At 43.4% G+C, this 14,472-nt stretch overlaps 1 protein-coding gene across 1 annotated transcript in view; it reads left to right on the top strand.

The window, feature by feature from the left end:
- Nucleotides 1-13,526, top strand: part of LOC131198209 (somatotropin-like) — a 25,324-nt gene extending 11,798 nt beyond the window's left edge. Inside the window, exons 7-10 of the mRNA XM_058182706.1 lie at nucleotides 4,622-4,838; nucleotides 5,334-5,450; nucleotides 11,469-11,630; nucleotides 13,326-13,526. Of these exons, the coding sequence (XP_058038689.1) occupies nucleotides 4,622-4,838; nucleotides 5,334-5,450; nucleotides 11,469-11,630; nucleotides 13,326-13,526 (697 nt within the window). The remainder of the gene's footprint in view (nucleotides 1-4,621; nucleotides 4,839-5,333; nucleotides 5,451-11,468; nucleotides 11,631-13,325) is intronic.
- The last annotated feature ends 946 nt before the right edge of the window (nucleotides 13,527-14,472 follow it).

Genomic DNA, 14,472 nt, shown 5'->3' with positions numbered 1-14,472 from the left:
ATATTCAAAATAAGTATCAGATAAAAAATATCGAATAGCATATGAGTAAATTTAGGAAATATTTTGTATTAGATATATTTTGAAGGAGAGGGAATTGAGAGTGTGATTAAGTGTGGAGTGACTAGAGATTATAATTTAGGAATTATTTTAGATTATGATTGTTAGTTTTGATACCCTGCATTTTGTTCTGGGAAGTCGGGTGGGGGTGGGGGTAAGGGGAGAAGTTCCCAAGGTGGCAAGCCAAAATTGGTAGACCTTTTAAAGATTTGTGAGAGGGAGGTAGAAAGCCGACAGATATGCTACCCATTTCACTTTTTAATAACAATTTCATAACCACCACTACAAGCAACACAAAACAAGTTTACTTTTCCCAGTTTGAAAGAAGTTCTGTATGTCATTCTTTAAGTCCCCTCAAAGAAGTCTGACCTGTTAGCTACAACCTGTCCAATGGTGCCATGAGTCCTGGGGTTCCAGGCGGAATATAAAGGCAAAGCATAACATCGTAGGGAGAAACACTATTACCCATTTTTAAAGTAGATTTTGGGAAGTGAGTGTGGTTCTCCAGTCTCAGTAAGCCACATAAAAGTCTGCTTGGCCAGTGGCCACATGTTCCCAGTAATCTAAGCATTCCATATTGTTGAAGGAAGGGAAACTTGATTCTTTGAAATGGAAATGCTAAGTTTTGGCTGTGGAACCTTCTGCTGATATGTCACTTTCACCCCAGACCAGTAGCCTAAGGCTTCATAGCACTGCTTGAATGTCCAAGAGTGTTTTCATAAAAAATTCAAGCAGGGAGGTTGCTGGGTAGGAAAATGGTTTGCATATGGGAAAAACAGGAGACGGAGCTCTTTCTTCCACCTAGACCTCCTGAATGAAGGGTGGGCTAATATAATCGATCAATCTATACTTCCCCCTCATACAGTATTAAACAAAAATGTTTGGCTGAGAAAATTTTGTTCAGCAGGAAAGCAGACATATTAACAGTGCAAAGCATAGAACGTAGAATAATAGGGTTGGAAGGGACCTTGGAGGTCTTCTAGTCCAACCCCATGTTTGAGCAGGAGACCCTATACCCGTGATGGCGAACTTATGGCACGCATGCCACAGATGGTACGCGGAGCCATATTGGTGGGTACGCAAGCTCAGCTCCGGGACACATGCGTATGCTGGCCAGTTGATTTTCGGTTCTTCTGGGCTCACCAGAAGTCGCCAAATAGGCCATTTCCAGCCTCCGAAGGGCCTCCAGGGGGGTAGGGAAGGCTGTTTTCACCCTCCCCAGACTCCTAGAAAGGCTCTGGAGCCTGGGGAGAGTGAAAAACAGGCCTACCAGGCCCACCGGGCCATCTTGTGCCAAAAGTGGGGGTCACATGGGGGGGTCGCGTGCGCATGCCCAGGAGGTGGGGCATGATCCCCCTGCTCTTGGCACGCGATGGCAAAAAGGTTAGCCATTACTGCCCTATATCATTTCAGACAAGTAGCTGTCCAGTCTCTTCCTAAAAGCCTCCTTCTTAAAAGCAATCTGCTTGAGGCAGTACTATAACAAGGAGACGGTTTAGGGTGAAAGTGGTGCCTAACTGGTGTAATCTATTCTTTTTTGCACTTTTAAAATCTGCTTTAGTTATGAAATGCCTTGGGCCAGGACTGAAAAGAACCAAGAAATGTTCAACAAAGAATAGCAAATGTATTCTAAATATTGGAGGAGAGTCAGACAGAATCAAATTCTAATGCAAGTATTTGCTGGGATGGTTCTACAAAAATCATCATGCCAGTTCTTGCTGCAGTTACTGTTGGTTTTATCAGCTTCTGAAAACAATTCAATTCAAAGGATCCATCACCCCCCCAAAAAAAAACCCCAATTTTTTTAAGGACCTCATGATGAGTGTGAAGATTAGCTCCTGAGACCTTGTTCCCAGCCCAGTATCTGAAATCACATAGTTGAAAGCAGGAAACATGACCTTCGCTGCTATCTAAAATTCTTTTTTCCATGGAATACGATAGTGGCACTCTTGTGCTTGATTTCAACATCAAACTTTTTTTTTCTAATTGGCACCTTTTATGGGAGGATTTAGGTTGCCAAATTATTTTATTGCTTAACTATGGCATATGATGCCAAAGAATGTTCAAACTATCGCACCATTGCACTCATTTCACATGCTAGTAAGATTATTTTAAATTTTTGGCCAATCAATAAGTTTTTAAGGGTGTTCTTAATATTATATGAATTGTTTCTTTTTGTATTTTTATTCTGGCTGTGCACCGCCCTGAGTCCTTCGGGAGAAGGGCGATATACAAATTAAAATAATAATAATAATAATATTATTATTATTATTATTATTATTATTATTATTATTATTATTATTATTATTATTATTATTATTATTATTATGCTTAAAATCCTACAAGCTAGGCTCCAGCAGTATGTGGATCAAGAAATCTTACAGGCAGGATTTCGAAGAGGCAGAGGAACTGGAGATCAAATTGCCAACATAAGCTGGATCATGGAGAAAGCTAGGAAGTTCCAGAAAAACATCTACTTCTGCTTCATTGACTATGCTAAAGCCTTTGATTGTGTGGATCACAACAAATTGTGGCAAGTTCTTAAAGACATGGGAGTACCAGACCATCTTATTTGTCTCTTGAGAAGCCTGTATGCGGGTCAAGAAGCAACAGTGAGAACTGGACACAGAACCACTGATTGGTTCAAAATTGGGAAAGGAGTCAGGCAAGGCTGTATACTATCACCTTGCCTATTTAACTTATATGCAGAGCACATCATGAGAAAGGCAGGGCCAAATGAATCAAAAGTTGGAATTAAGATTGCTGGGAGAAATATCAACAACCTCAGATATGCAGATGATACCACTCTAATGGCAAAAAGTGAAGAAGAACTAAAGAACCTCTTGATGTGAATGGAGGAGCATGCAAAAGTTGGCTTGAAACTCAACATTAAGAAAACTAAGATCATGGCATCTGGCCCTCTCAATTCTTGGCAGATAGATGGAGAAGAAATGGAGGTAGTGACAGATTTTATTTTCCTGGGCTCCAAGATCACTGCAGATGGGGATTGCAGCCAAGAATTTAAGACACTTGCTCCTGGGGAAGAAAGCTATGGCAAATCTAGACAGCGTACTAAAAAGCAGAGACATCACCCTGCCAACAAAAGTGCGAATAGTCAAGGCTATGGTTTTCCCTGTTGCAATGTATGGCTGTGAAAATTGGACCATAAGAAAGGCTGAGCATCAAAGAATTGGGGCCTTTGAACTCTGGTGCTGGAGAAGACTCCTGCAAGTCCCTTGGACTGCAAGGCGAGCAAACGAATCAGTCCTAGAGGAGATCAACCCTAATTGCTCTTTAGAAGGCCAGATCCTAAAGATAAAACTGAAATATTTTGGCCACCCAATGAGGAGGAAGGACTCACTGGAGAAGTGCCTAATGCTGGGAAAGATTGAGGGAAAAAGAAGAAAGGGACGACAGAGAACGAGGTGGCTGGATGGAGTCACTGAAGCAGTAGGCATGAGCTTAAATGGACTCCAGAGGAGGGTAGAGGACAGGAAGGCCTGGAGGAACGTTGTCCATGGGATCGCAATGGGTTGGACACGACTTTGCAACTAACAACAAATGGCATATTATATATTGTGATAGATGTTTATTATTAATACGCCATCCATTGTTGCAATCTTATGATGGTGCTGCCACAAAAGCCCATGGGCCATAGCTGAGACAATTTCCCCTTCACATCCCTTTGGGTGATACAGTCCTGGCTTCAGCATTCCCGTTTTATTCATTCACATGTCTTACCCCTCCATATATGCATCAGTGCATGTCGATGAGCTTCCAGAGATGAATAAATTACATGGTTGTGTATATATGTATTATTATATTCGTGTATAAAAACAGCTCAGAATGGAAGGGGCAGCAGAAACAAGAAAACTGAAGAACACCTCTGTGATTTGCTGATACAACATGGCTTCAGGTAAGCTTCTGAATATCAATAGGGAAGTTACTACTTTTTAATGGATGGGAGAACTGGAATCTTTAATAGCTATAAGACATCCATTCAGTGGGTCCAGCCTTTATATTGAAAAAAATCTTGTTTTATTAATTTTTCAGGCAAAACATATTATTAAGTAAAATATAGGAAGCAGTTCTGGTTATTAAATTTGGGAGCTAGAAGGTGTGTTTATTTTTATTTTCTTTACTGAAATTTTAAAATTTTATACAGGTGAGTATAAACCTGAAGCAATAGTGAGACCCAATTCTCCCAAGGGAGAAGCAAAAAACAAAGAGAGAATGCCACTAATTGTGGTTTACTCAGCACAAACAGGTATCTGAAAAAATGCTCAACTAACAAATGGAGAACAAGAACTGCATGTATGTGTGAAACTGCTGCAATGGCAACTTGTAAAGCTCCTATTTATCAACTCACCTAGAAGCATTGTGATGGTCAGTTTGAAGAGAAAGAGGGAGTGGATGTTCAAATCATGCATCCTGTGTGGTTGTGTATAGCAATGCTTCTGTTTTACATGGGTTCCTATTTGCTTCTGCCAACTGGTGCAATGCTTAACTGAAGCATCAGCAGAGGTGGAATCTTTGTGCATGTGTGTCTTTTGCATGTGTTAAGTTTCCGTCATCCTTATTTAAGAAGCCAACCTCCTTCATCTTCCTCTGCAGGGACCAGTAGACCGTCCTCTTTGCTTACCACTGGCTTGCTTATCTTGGCTATGCAATGGACAGACGGAGGAGCCTTCCCCACAGTACCACTCTCCAGTCTGTTTACCAATGCTGTGTTAAGAGCACAGCACCTCCATCAGCTCGCAACAAATATCTACAAAGAATTTGTGAGTAGCAGTCCATCTTTTAGGACAGCTAAACTTTTAGGTTGCATCATCATTTCTGGTAATAGCAAGCTAGAATGTTGACCAGTTTGGAAGCAGAATAGGTTCATCTAAAAGTAACATGGGGAATTCTCTAGGGTCACAGGATATATTAAAGCGTAAAAAAAGAGGTATCAAAAGTATGACAAGTAGCACTTTAATTTTTTAAATGATATGGAAAAGTGTTTTTTTTCCCCCCTCACATGTTTTATATGTTCTCAAATCTTCCATTACCGTATCAACTTAGAGTTGCCACAAAGCAGAACAATTTTTAGATAAGGCTCTCTTTTGAAATATTTACTATCTGCTTACTCTTCCAAGTAATATTAGTATTTCATTGCTTCTGATTTAATGTCTTTGCTCAGTTAGTAAATTTTTAGATAATGTTATTCAAGACTCTGTACACTCTCACTGTTTCTACTTCTTTGTAAATGGTGGCATTTTATGGGATTTATGAAGGAGCGTTCCTATATCCCAGAAGAGCAGCGATACTCCATGAAGAATTCTCAGACTGTATATTGTTATTCTGACACTATCCCTTCACCCACGAGGAAAGAGGAAACTCAACAAAAAACAGTAAGCCGATTCCTATCATGTTTTATTCAATAGAAAAATTATTTTGGAGCCCCAAATATATAATCTTGTGTTGCCCATCCGAAAACTTCCCACTTTCACAAAGTTTCCAAGAAGTGTTAACAAAGAGCAATAAGTGTATCCTAAACATTGGAGGAGAGTCAGCTAGTCAGACACCCGGGTAAAAGTGAAGGGGGATTAGATGCCATAGTCAATCATCTGAAGGGCTGCCAGGTTCTCATTTCTATGTTACAGGATCTGATTCCTTAGAAAACAGAACATTAGAAACTCTGCTTTATTACATTTGCAAAGTTCAAATATCTTTGGCCAAGATTCAGGCAAAGATCTAGATGTAGGCATGGGAGCACTGGAAACTGGAACAGTAGTTCCCTGGCACGCATGCAAGCGCCGGGAAGCTGAGCTTCCAGCTTCTGGTGTGTGCACGTGTGCTGTCACCTGGTCTTCCAGTTTCTCGCATGCATGTATGTGCAAAACCAGCTGGCTGGCGTGCAAGTGCACGCCAGAAACCAGAAATTCAGCTTCCCGACGTGCATATTCATGCCAGGGAGCTGCTCTTCTGGTTTCCGGTGCTTCTGTGTGCACAAAAACCAGTTGGCCAGTGCTCATGTGCACGCCAGAACCCAGAAGAGCAATGGGTGATAGCTGGCGTAACCAGAGCGATGACATGCCACTTCTAGCATGCATGCCATAGGTTTGCCATCACTGATGTTACCTTTATCTTGACCACAATCCATGAGTAAGACATATTTAAGGTGTCTTTTATCTAGGCATACTTTCCTGGCTCCACAGGTCAGTTTTCCATATCTCTCTGAAATAGAAATTCTGTACAGAAATACAGAAAACCTTTTGCCATCATTTAATTTGATTTGTCTTTTCTTAGCTTTTTTGGCTAATCTGTGTTTCCTCTTTAACCCAAAAGCATCCAATACCCTTAAGATGTGTAACATCTGTTATGCTTCCCCACCAAGCCTCAGAGGTAAAGTCAGGTGATCAACAGTGAGTGGGATTAGAAAAATACTTATTGACTGGTCTGGATGATGCAGGCATGCGCCTCTCTCTAATCCAATCCAACTCCTCTGCTGATATTCTGCATTTTTCTTCCCTAAAGAATTTGATAGAGCAGCTCTTGGCAGTGATCCATCACAATTACATGACGGTGCCAACTGCTTAACGAGCAGTATTATATGTAGCATTACAATAGAGTGATGGGACCAACTCATTCCATATCTCCACCCTTTCCAGCACAGAAGTATCTGATATAAAAAAGGATGTAGGAAGGGAGAAGGATGTTAAATCTTCTTTATTCAGCTTGGAAAGGTAGCACAAAAAGTGTTGTGTGATACAACACTTCTGAAATTATATCCTTCCTCTTCTTGCTGGAGTGCTGTGAGCACATCAGTGCCTCAGAGAAGGGGGTAAGAGGGTAACATCATAGCCCCATCCCTTCTCTACATTCCTTGTACTGTCAAACACATGTCCCAACCCAAATAGAGGATCTTGTGAGGCAATAATGTGAATCTGCTGCACAATTAGTAGGCGTTTTTCCACTCAGCTAGTGATGTGAAGAAGGAAGGCACCAAAGCCACCATCCAGGGGTGAAATGCTCCCGGACTGGACCAAATTGTGCGATCTGGTAGCGATCATGATCGACGGTTCAGCAATCCGGTAGCGATGGCAGAGCAAAGCTCCGCCCATCCGCCCAGGTGTCATTACTTCCTGGTTTTAACTAGTAATATGTTTGCACATGCACAGGTCTGCATGCACATGCGTGCGAGCAAAATGAACATGCACACGTGGCACGTACATTTCCAAACGGGTAAGGAAGGTAAGTAGATTTCACCCCTGACACCATCCTTTTGCTTTCATGAGCTATACTCATAATCAGAATAATACCATTAAACAATGAATCAGAATGAGGATAAGCACTAGAGGCAACACATTTTCTGCAAACAAATTGTACTTTTCTGTCAATGCAAATATCTTCTATATAGCATTTGAAATCAACACTGAGAAAGACCAAAGCTAAAGACACCTACTTCACTAAGCCAAAGTCATACTTTACAAATCACAAGCCTGGATTCATACAGCACATGATTAAAGGCAAACACAGATTATGATTTTCTATAACGAACTCAGTCATATTATGCCAATCCATCCCAGGGCATGCAATTCTCCAAATAGTACCTCTGCAAATTTTCTCCTGATTGCTTCTTTCATTTAATTAATGTCATACCTAAGCTAGGAAAGAATGCGGTTTGTTTTTGGCTTAATTAAATGTCTAAAAATCCATCCACTGTGGCTTATAAACAATTATTTCCTATATAGAGAAGGGGAGGGATCCAGCCCCTGTGCTTGTTCGCGACATTATTACATCTGGTCTGAAGGCAGGCGGGGAGGGTTCTGTTCCAGGACTAGAGGCTCGTTCAATCTGTACGGTAAGTGGGAGAGGCAGATATGGCGGAGGGGGGGGGCTGTATCAAGAGTTGGGAGCACATGCTCGATGTTTGAAGGCGATCACGTGCTCCGGCCCCTCAGTCCCTACCCGTTCCTCGGGCGGACATGATCCTCAGAGCTTCGATCTTCGGTTGATGTTATGTAATGCCCGGTCCGTGGCTAATAAAACTCCCCTGATTTGCGATCTTATTCAGGGGGAGTCCGCAGACTTTATGGGCATTACGGAGACCTGGTTGGGTCCAGGGGGGGGGGTTCCCCTTGTTGAGCTGTGCCCTCCAGGTTTCCGAGCATTTCATCAGCCGAGGGCCCAAGGTAGGGGTGGGGGGGTGGCGGTTGTCATTAAGGAAGATCTAGAGCCGAGGGAGGCCACTGTTCCTCAGATTGCCGGCTGTGAATCCCTCTATGTGAGGTGGGGCCATAGGAATCAGTTGGGCTTGTTGATCGCGTACCTGGCTCCTTGCTGCGTGACCACAGCCCTGCCCGAGCTGTTGGAGGTACTTGCCTCTGTGGCGGTTGAGACCCCCAGACTCATAGTCATGGGGGATTTCAACCTGCCATCAGCTGGCTTGTTATCGACTACAGCTCGGGAGTTCCAGGCTTCCATGATGGCCTTGGACCTGATTCGGGTAAATGATGGCCCCACGCACATGGGGGGAGGCACGCTGGACCTGATTTATATGTCTGGACAGTGGTTAAATGATCTGGAACTAGATGATTTAGTAACAGAACCGATGTCATGGTCCGATCATTTTCTCCTTCGCCTAGACTTCCGAACTGCCATCCACTATCGCAGGGAGACGGAACCTATACGGTGGTTCCGTCCCAGGCGCCTGATGGACCCTGAGAGGTTCCTGGCGGAGCTTGGGCCATTCCGTGAGGATCTGGCCCACGGCACGACTGAGGAACTAGTTGCGGCCTGGGAGCGGGCCGCGGCTGGGGCCTTGGACCGTGTCGTGCCTTTGCAACCTCTGACCCGCCGCAGATCTCGTCTGGCCCCTTGGTTCTCCGAGAGGCTGAGGGAGATGAAACGCCGGAGAAGACATCTAGAGAGCACCTGGAGGTCCAGTCGTTCCGAAGCTGATCGGACACTAGTTAGGTCCTATTCTAGGACCTACCTAGTGGCAATGAGGGAGGCGAGGCGCTCATACGCCTCCACCCTCATTGCGTCGGCAAATAACCGCCCGGCCGCCCTGTTTCGGGTGACCCGCTCCCTCTTTCTTCAGGAGGTGCAGGATGACCCGTTGCAGGGATGTGCCGAGGAGTTTAGTGGTTATCTATACGATAAAATCGCTCAGCTCCGGGATGGTCTGGACCAAAATTGGGATGATCCAAGCGAGGGAGAGGAGACACGTCTTGTTGAGTCTGTTTGGGATGAGTTTGACCCTGTGGCTCCCGAGGATGTGGACAGGTTGTTGGGGAGGCTTCATGCCACTACATGTTTACTGGACCCGTGTCCTTCCTGGCTGGTACTGGCCACTCAGGAGGTGACACGAGGCTGGCTCCAGGGGATTATCAACGCTTCTTTGTTGGAAGGGGTTTTCCCTGCCGCCTTGAAAGAGGCGGTGGTGAGACCCCTCCTCAAGAAGCCCTCCCTGGACCCAGCTATTTTGGGTAATTATCGTCCAGTCTCCAACCTTCGCTTTGTTGCGAAGGTTGTAGAGAGTGCTGTGGCGCGACAGCTACCCCAATACCTGGATGAAGCCGTCTATCTAGACCCGTTCCAGTCCGGCTTCCGACCCGGGTACAGCACGGAGACAGCTTTGGTCGCATTGGTGGATGATCTCTGGAGGGCCAGGGCCAGGGGTTATTCCTCTGCCCTGGTCCTATTAGATCTCTCAGCGGCTTTTGATACCATCGACCATGGTATCTTGCTGCGCCGGTTGGGGGGATTGGGAGTGGGAGGCACCGTGTATCGGTGGTTCTCCTCCTATCTCTCTGACCGGTTGCAGACGGTGTTGACAGGGGGGCAGAGATCAACCGTGAGGGACCTCACTTGTGGGGTGTCACAGGGGTCGATCCTCTCGCCCCTTCTGTTCAACATCTACATGAAGCCGTTGGGTGAGATCATCAGTGGCTTTGGGGTGAGATACCAACTGTACACTGATGACACCCAGCTGTACTTCTCCACCCCAGGCCACCCCAATGAAGCTGTTGAAGTGCTGTCCCGGTGTGTGGAAGCCGTACGGGTCTGGATGGGGAGAAACAGGCTCAAGCTTAATCCCTCCAAGACGGAGTGGCTGTGGATGCCGGCATCCCGATTCAGTCAGCTGCAGCCGCAGCCGCGGCTGACTGTTGGAGGTGAGTTACTGGCCCCAAAGGATAGGATGCACAACTTAGGTGTCCTCCTGGATGATCGGCTGTCGTTTGAAGATCATTTGACGGCCGTCTCCAGGAGGGCCTTCCACCAGGTTCGCCTGGTTCGGCAGTTGCGCCCCTTCCTTGATCGGGATGCCATGTGCACAGTCACTCATGCCCTCGTTACCTCTCGCTTGGATTATTGTAATGCTCTCTACATGGGGCTCCCCTTGAGGTGCACTCGGAGGCTTCAGTTAGTCCAGAATGCAGCTGCGTGGGTGATAGAGGGAGCTACGCATAGCTCCCATATAACACCGCTCCTGCGCAGACTGCCCTGGCTACCTGTGGCCTTTCGAGTGCACTTTAAGGTTTTGGTTACTACCTTTAAAGCGCTCCATGGCTTAGGGCCTGGGTACTTACGGGACCGCCTGCTGTTACAACATGCCTCCCACCGACCAGACGCTCTCACAGAGAGGACTTCTCAGTGCCAAGCAATGTCGGCTGGTGGCCCCCAGGGGAAGGTCCTTCTTTGTGGGGGCTCCCTCACTTTGGAACGAGCTTCCCCCGGGTTTACACTAAATACCTGACCTTCGGACATTCCATCGCGAACTGAAGACACATCTTTTTATTCGCGCGGGGCTGGCTTGAATTGATTTTTATTAATTTTAAATTTTTATTAATTAATTTTAAATGGGGTTTTTAGTTTATTGTATATTTTTACTTCTCAGGCTAATTTTAAAATAAGTTTTTTAATTATATTTTAAATTGTACATTGTATTATCTGTTTTATTTTTGCCTGTACACCGCCCTGAGTCCTTCGGGAGAAGGGCGGTATAAAAATCAAATATATAAATAAATAAATAAATTCCACATTAAGCCAAAAAGAAATCAGATTGTATTATGGATTAGTTTTACACGTCATGTTTTCATTGAAGCAAAACAGATATATTCTATCTATAAATATCTAAAAGCCATCCAGGAAGCATTTTTATTTATTACTAGCCATACATGTCCTCTACAATAATGAAAAGTGTGTCACTGCTGTTTAGCAAGATACTAGGTTAAAAGCTGGGTCAAGGAACTGATCAGAAAATAGGCGCTTTGCCCTGGCTGGATTTTTTCTTGTCTGTTGAACTTCTATTGCCATTTATCTTAGGACAGACAACTATTATCCTTGCTCTCCTTCTTTGGGGTCTAGGAGGTCAGGATAGAAAACAGAAGTTTTTAATTTAAGTGTATCTATTTTTCTAGGACATGGAACTACTGAGGTTTTCACGGATTCTCATTCAGTCCTGGCTAAATCCTGTACGGTTTCTAAGCAGGATGTTTACAAACAGTCTTGTAATTGGGGCCTCAGACAGAGTCTACGAAAAACTCCAAGACCTGGAACAAGGTATCCAAGTTCTTATGAGGGTAAGCAATCCCTTCCAAGGAGCACTTTTTAAATACAGTCACAGATTGTGCTGTTCCACCTGGCTAATGTTATGAACCTAGAGAAGGCCGACCTCTCTATTCCTAAAATCAGAACAATCCCAGGCACCAAAACCTGACTGATGGCTCAGTGGCTAAGACACTGAGCTTGTCAATCAGAAAGGTCGGCAGTTCGGCGGTTCGAATCCCTAGTATAGGTCTCTTGTGTGAGCAGGGGGTTGGACTAGATGATCTAAAGGTCTCTTCCAACTCTGCTATTGATATAAAATTATTGCCTTCCAATGGGAAAGCCTTCCTATTATGATTTATTAACACTAGAAAAATATAGCAATATAGAAAAATATAGGTAGTCCGTGACTTACAGCCGGTTGGTTAGTGGCCATTTGAGGGTACAATGGATCCCATAAAGGATACTTGTGATCCAGATTCAAAGTTCCAATAGTTGCTCCCTCCTTAGTCACATGATCACATTTTGGATTCTTGGCAAACAGTCCTCATTTACAGCCTTCCACACCCTGCTATTAGGTCACTCAGTTTATGATGTTTCTTGCTGGATATTAGAATTTATGTCCAGGTTCCAGCAAAAAAACCCATCAGCCACCTTTTTTTGGGGGGGGCAGGGAGGGATGCTGCTTGGGCAATGGGCTTCCTTTTTATATTTGCCTAACTGCTACAAAAGAGGTAAAATCAGGTTGGTCAGCTGATGATCTACTTAATAACCAGCATGACTTTCAATCATAATTCTGGGCTCAATTACAGTCATAAGTTGAAGACTACCTGTATCAAACTGTTACACAAATGGGGCTATTGATAAAGAAAATTTCATGATTTTGAGATTGTAACTAGAAACTATATGAATTTTAGGTATTCTTTAAGACCAAAAGAAAAATAAATCCCAAAATGAATTCACAAGGACCTGTGTTCAACGATCATGGAATCTGCAGAATGAGATCAGCCCTTCATAGTTATTGTAGTATTTTTCCACTCAGTGTCTTCCAGACACATTTAACTCTCCCATTAATTTGCAACCGGCACAGCCCTCGGCCTCCTGCTCCAGAACTCAAAAGTTGGTAAGCAATATGGAGGTCAGACTATATTCAGATACTTTCCCAAGGTTGGGAAAAGTGGGAATTCTGTCACCCACCCATAGTTGTACCCAGTGGTGGGATTCAAGTAATTTAACAACCGGTTCTCTGCCCTAATGATTTCTTCCAACAACCAGTTTACCAACTGCTCAGAAAGTTAACAACCAGTTCTCCCGAAGTGGTGCGAACTGGCTGAATCCCACCACTGGTTGTACCTCCATCCATGGACCATGGTGGAATGGAGTTCAGAGGGTCAATATGATGCAGCTACAGGCTCACTTTTATGTTCATGAAACAGAAAGTCCACAAAATCAATCATAAAAACACAGTATGTCCCAATCCTCAAGTACTGAAGATATTAGAAATGATATTAGATAAAATATATCTATTTCATTATAACTATATACATAAAATATATTAGAAATTATACATTATTATAAATTAATTTCCTAGCTTAAGTACTTAACTCAGTAATTCTGAGTTGAGAAGGGGTGTGTGTGTGTGTGTGTGTGCTTTTTTTTTTTTTTTTTTTGAAGCAGAATGATTCTTAATGCTTTTGTACTACTCTTTCCATTACAACATCTATTTCCAGGAGGTGCAGGATGGTACTTCCCAGAGTCTTCAGCTGGTTAGACCCACCTATGAAAAATTTGAATTAAATCTCCGGAGTGAAGTCGCTTTGCTGAAAAACTACAATCTCTTGTCCTGCTTCAAGAAAGACCTGCACAAAGTGGAGACCTTCCTGCGAGTGATGAAATGCCGTCGTTTTAGAGAAATCAGCTGTGTCCCCTAAAGGCAGAAAAGACCCGTCTCTCCATTCCACTTTTCCTACGCAGTTTCCTAGAACCTGGGAAAGAGAATGTACTATTGCTGTGAGCCTACATGCCTGAGTCAAGTAAAGAACAACCTATTGCATTTCAAAGCCCTTCTGTTTGTGATACCCCTTGATATCTGTGCAAAAATAAATGCAATTTTGCTGCTGAAGAATTAGTGTCCAAAGTGACTGTCTCAATTAGATCTGCCTCTTAAATGATAAAGAATACAATCTTAAAGGCATTGACCTCATTTTATACAGGATCACAAACTTGCGTCAGAACAGAGATTCTGGTCAAAACAATGTCTCTAAACCTGTTTATAAATGTGATTTTCCTTCACTTTAATTCCTATACAATTAAGGCAAGCAAATTAAAAAAAAACCTACACAAAGCAGCCTCTAAAAGACCCCCACTCAAATAATCTCATTAACTTGTAGTTTAATCTTTTTTATAATAGCAATAGCACTTAGACTTATAAACCACTTCATAGTGCTCTCTGTAAGTAGTTTACAGAGTGAGCATATTGCCCCCAACAATCTGGGTTCTCATTTTACTATCCTTGGAAGGTTGAAGACTGAGTCAACCTTGAGCTGGTCAGAATTGAACTCCTGGCAGTAGGTACAGTCAGGCTGCAGTACTGCATTCTAACCACTATGCCACCACAGCTGTATGTTCCCCATAATATGAAGAAAATAACAAGAATATTTTAAATCACTTTTGTTTCCATTGAAAAATTGTATAAATGTAATAACTTTGTCTTTCAGTAAGTAGCATTATTGTATTCTAGAATGAAACTTTCATTTTAAGATTATTCAGGAATTATTTCCCAAAGGCTATCAGAATTATTTCCCAAAGGCTCCATTTTGATTGTGTAGCTGGCTTTCTTCAGCCTTGTAAATATTACCGTGTTTCCCCAAAAATAAG

This window comes from Ahaetulla prasina, chromosome 4, assembly GCF_028640845.1.
Source record: "Ahaetulla prasina isolate Xishuangbanna chromosome 4, ASM2864084v1, whole genome shotgun sequence".
NCBI lineage: Eukaryota > Metazoa > Chordata > Lepidosauria > Squamata > Colubridae > Ahaetulla > Ahaetulla prasina.
The sequence above is the reverse complement of the archived record's forward strand: the minus strand, read 5'-3'. Positions and strand labels throughout refer to the sequence as shown.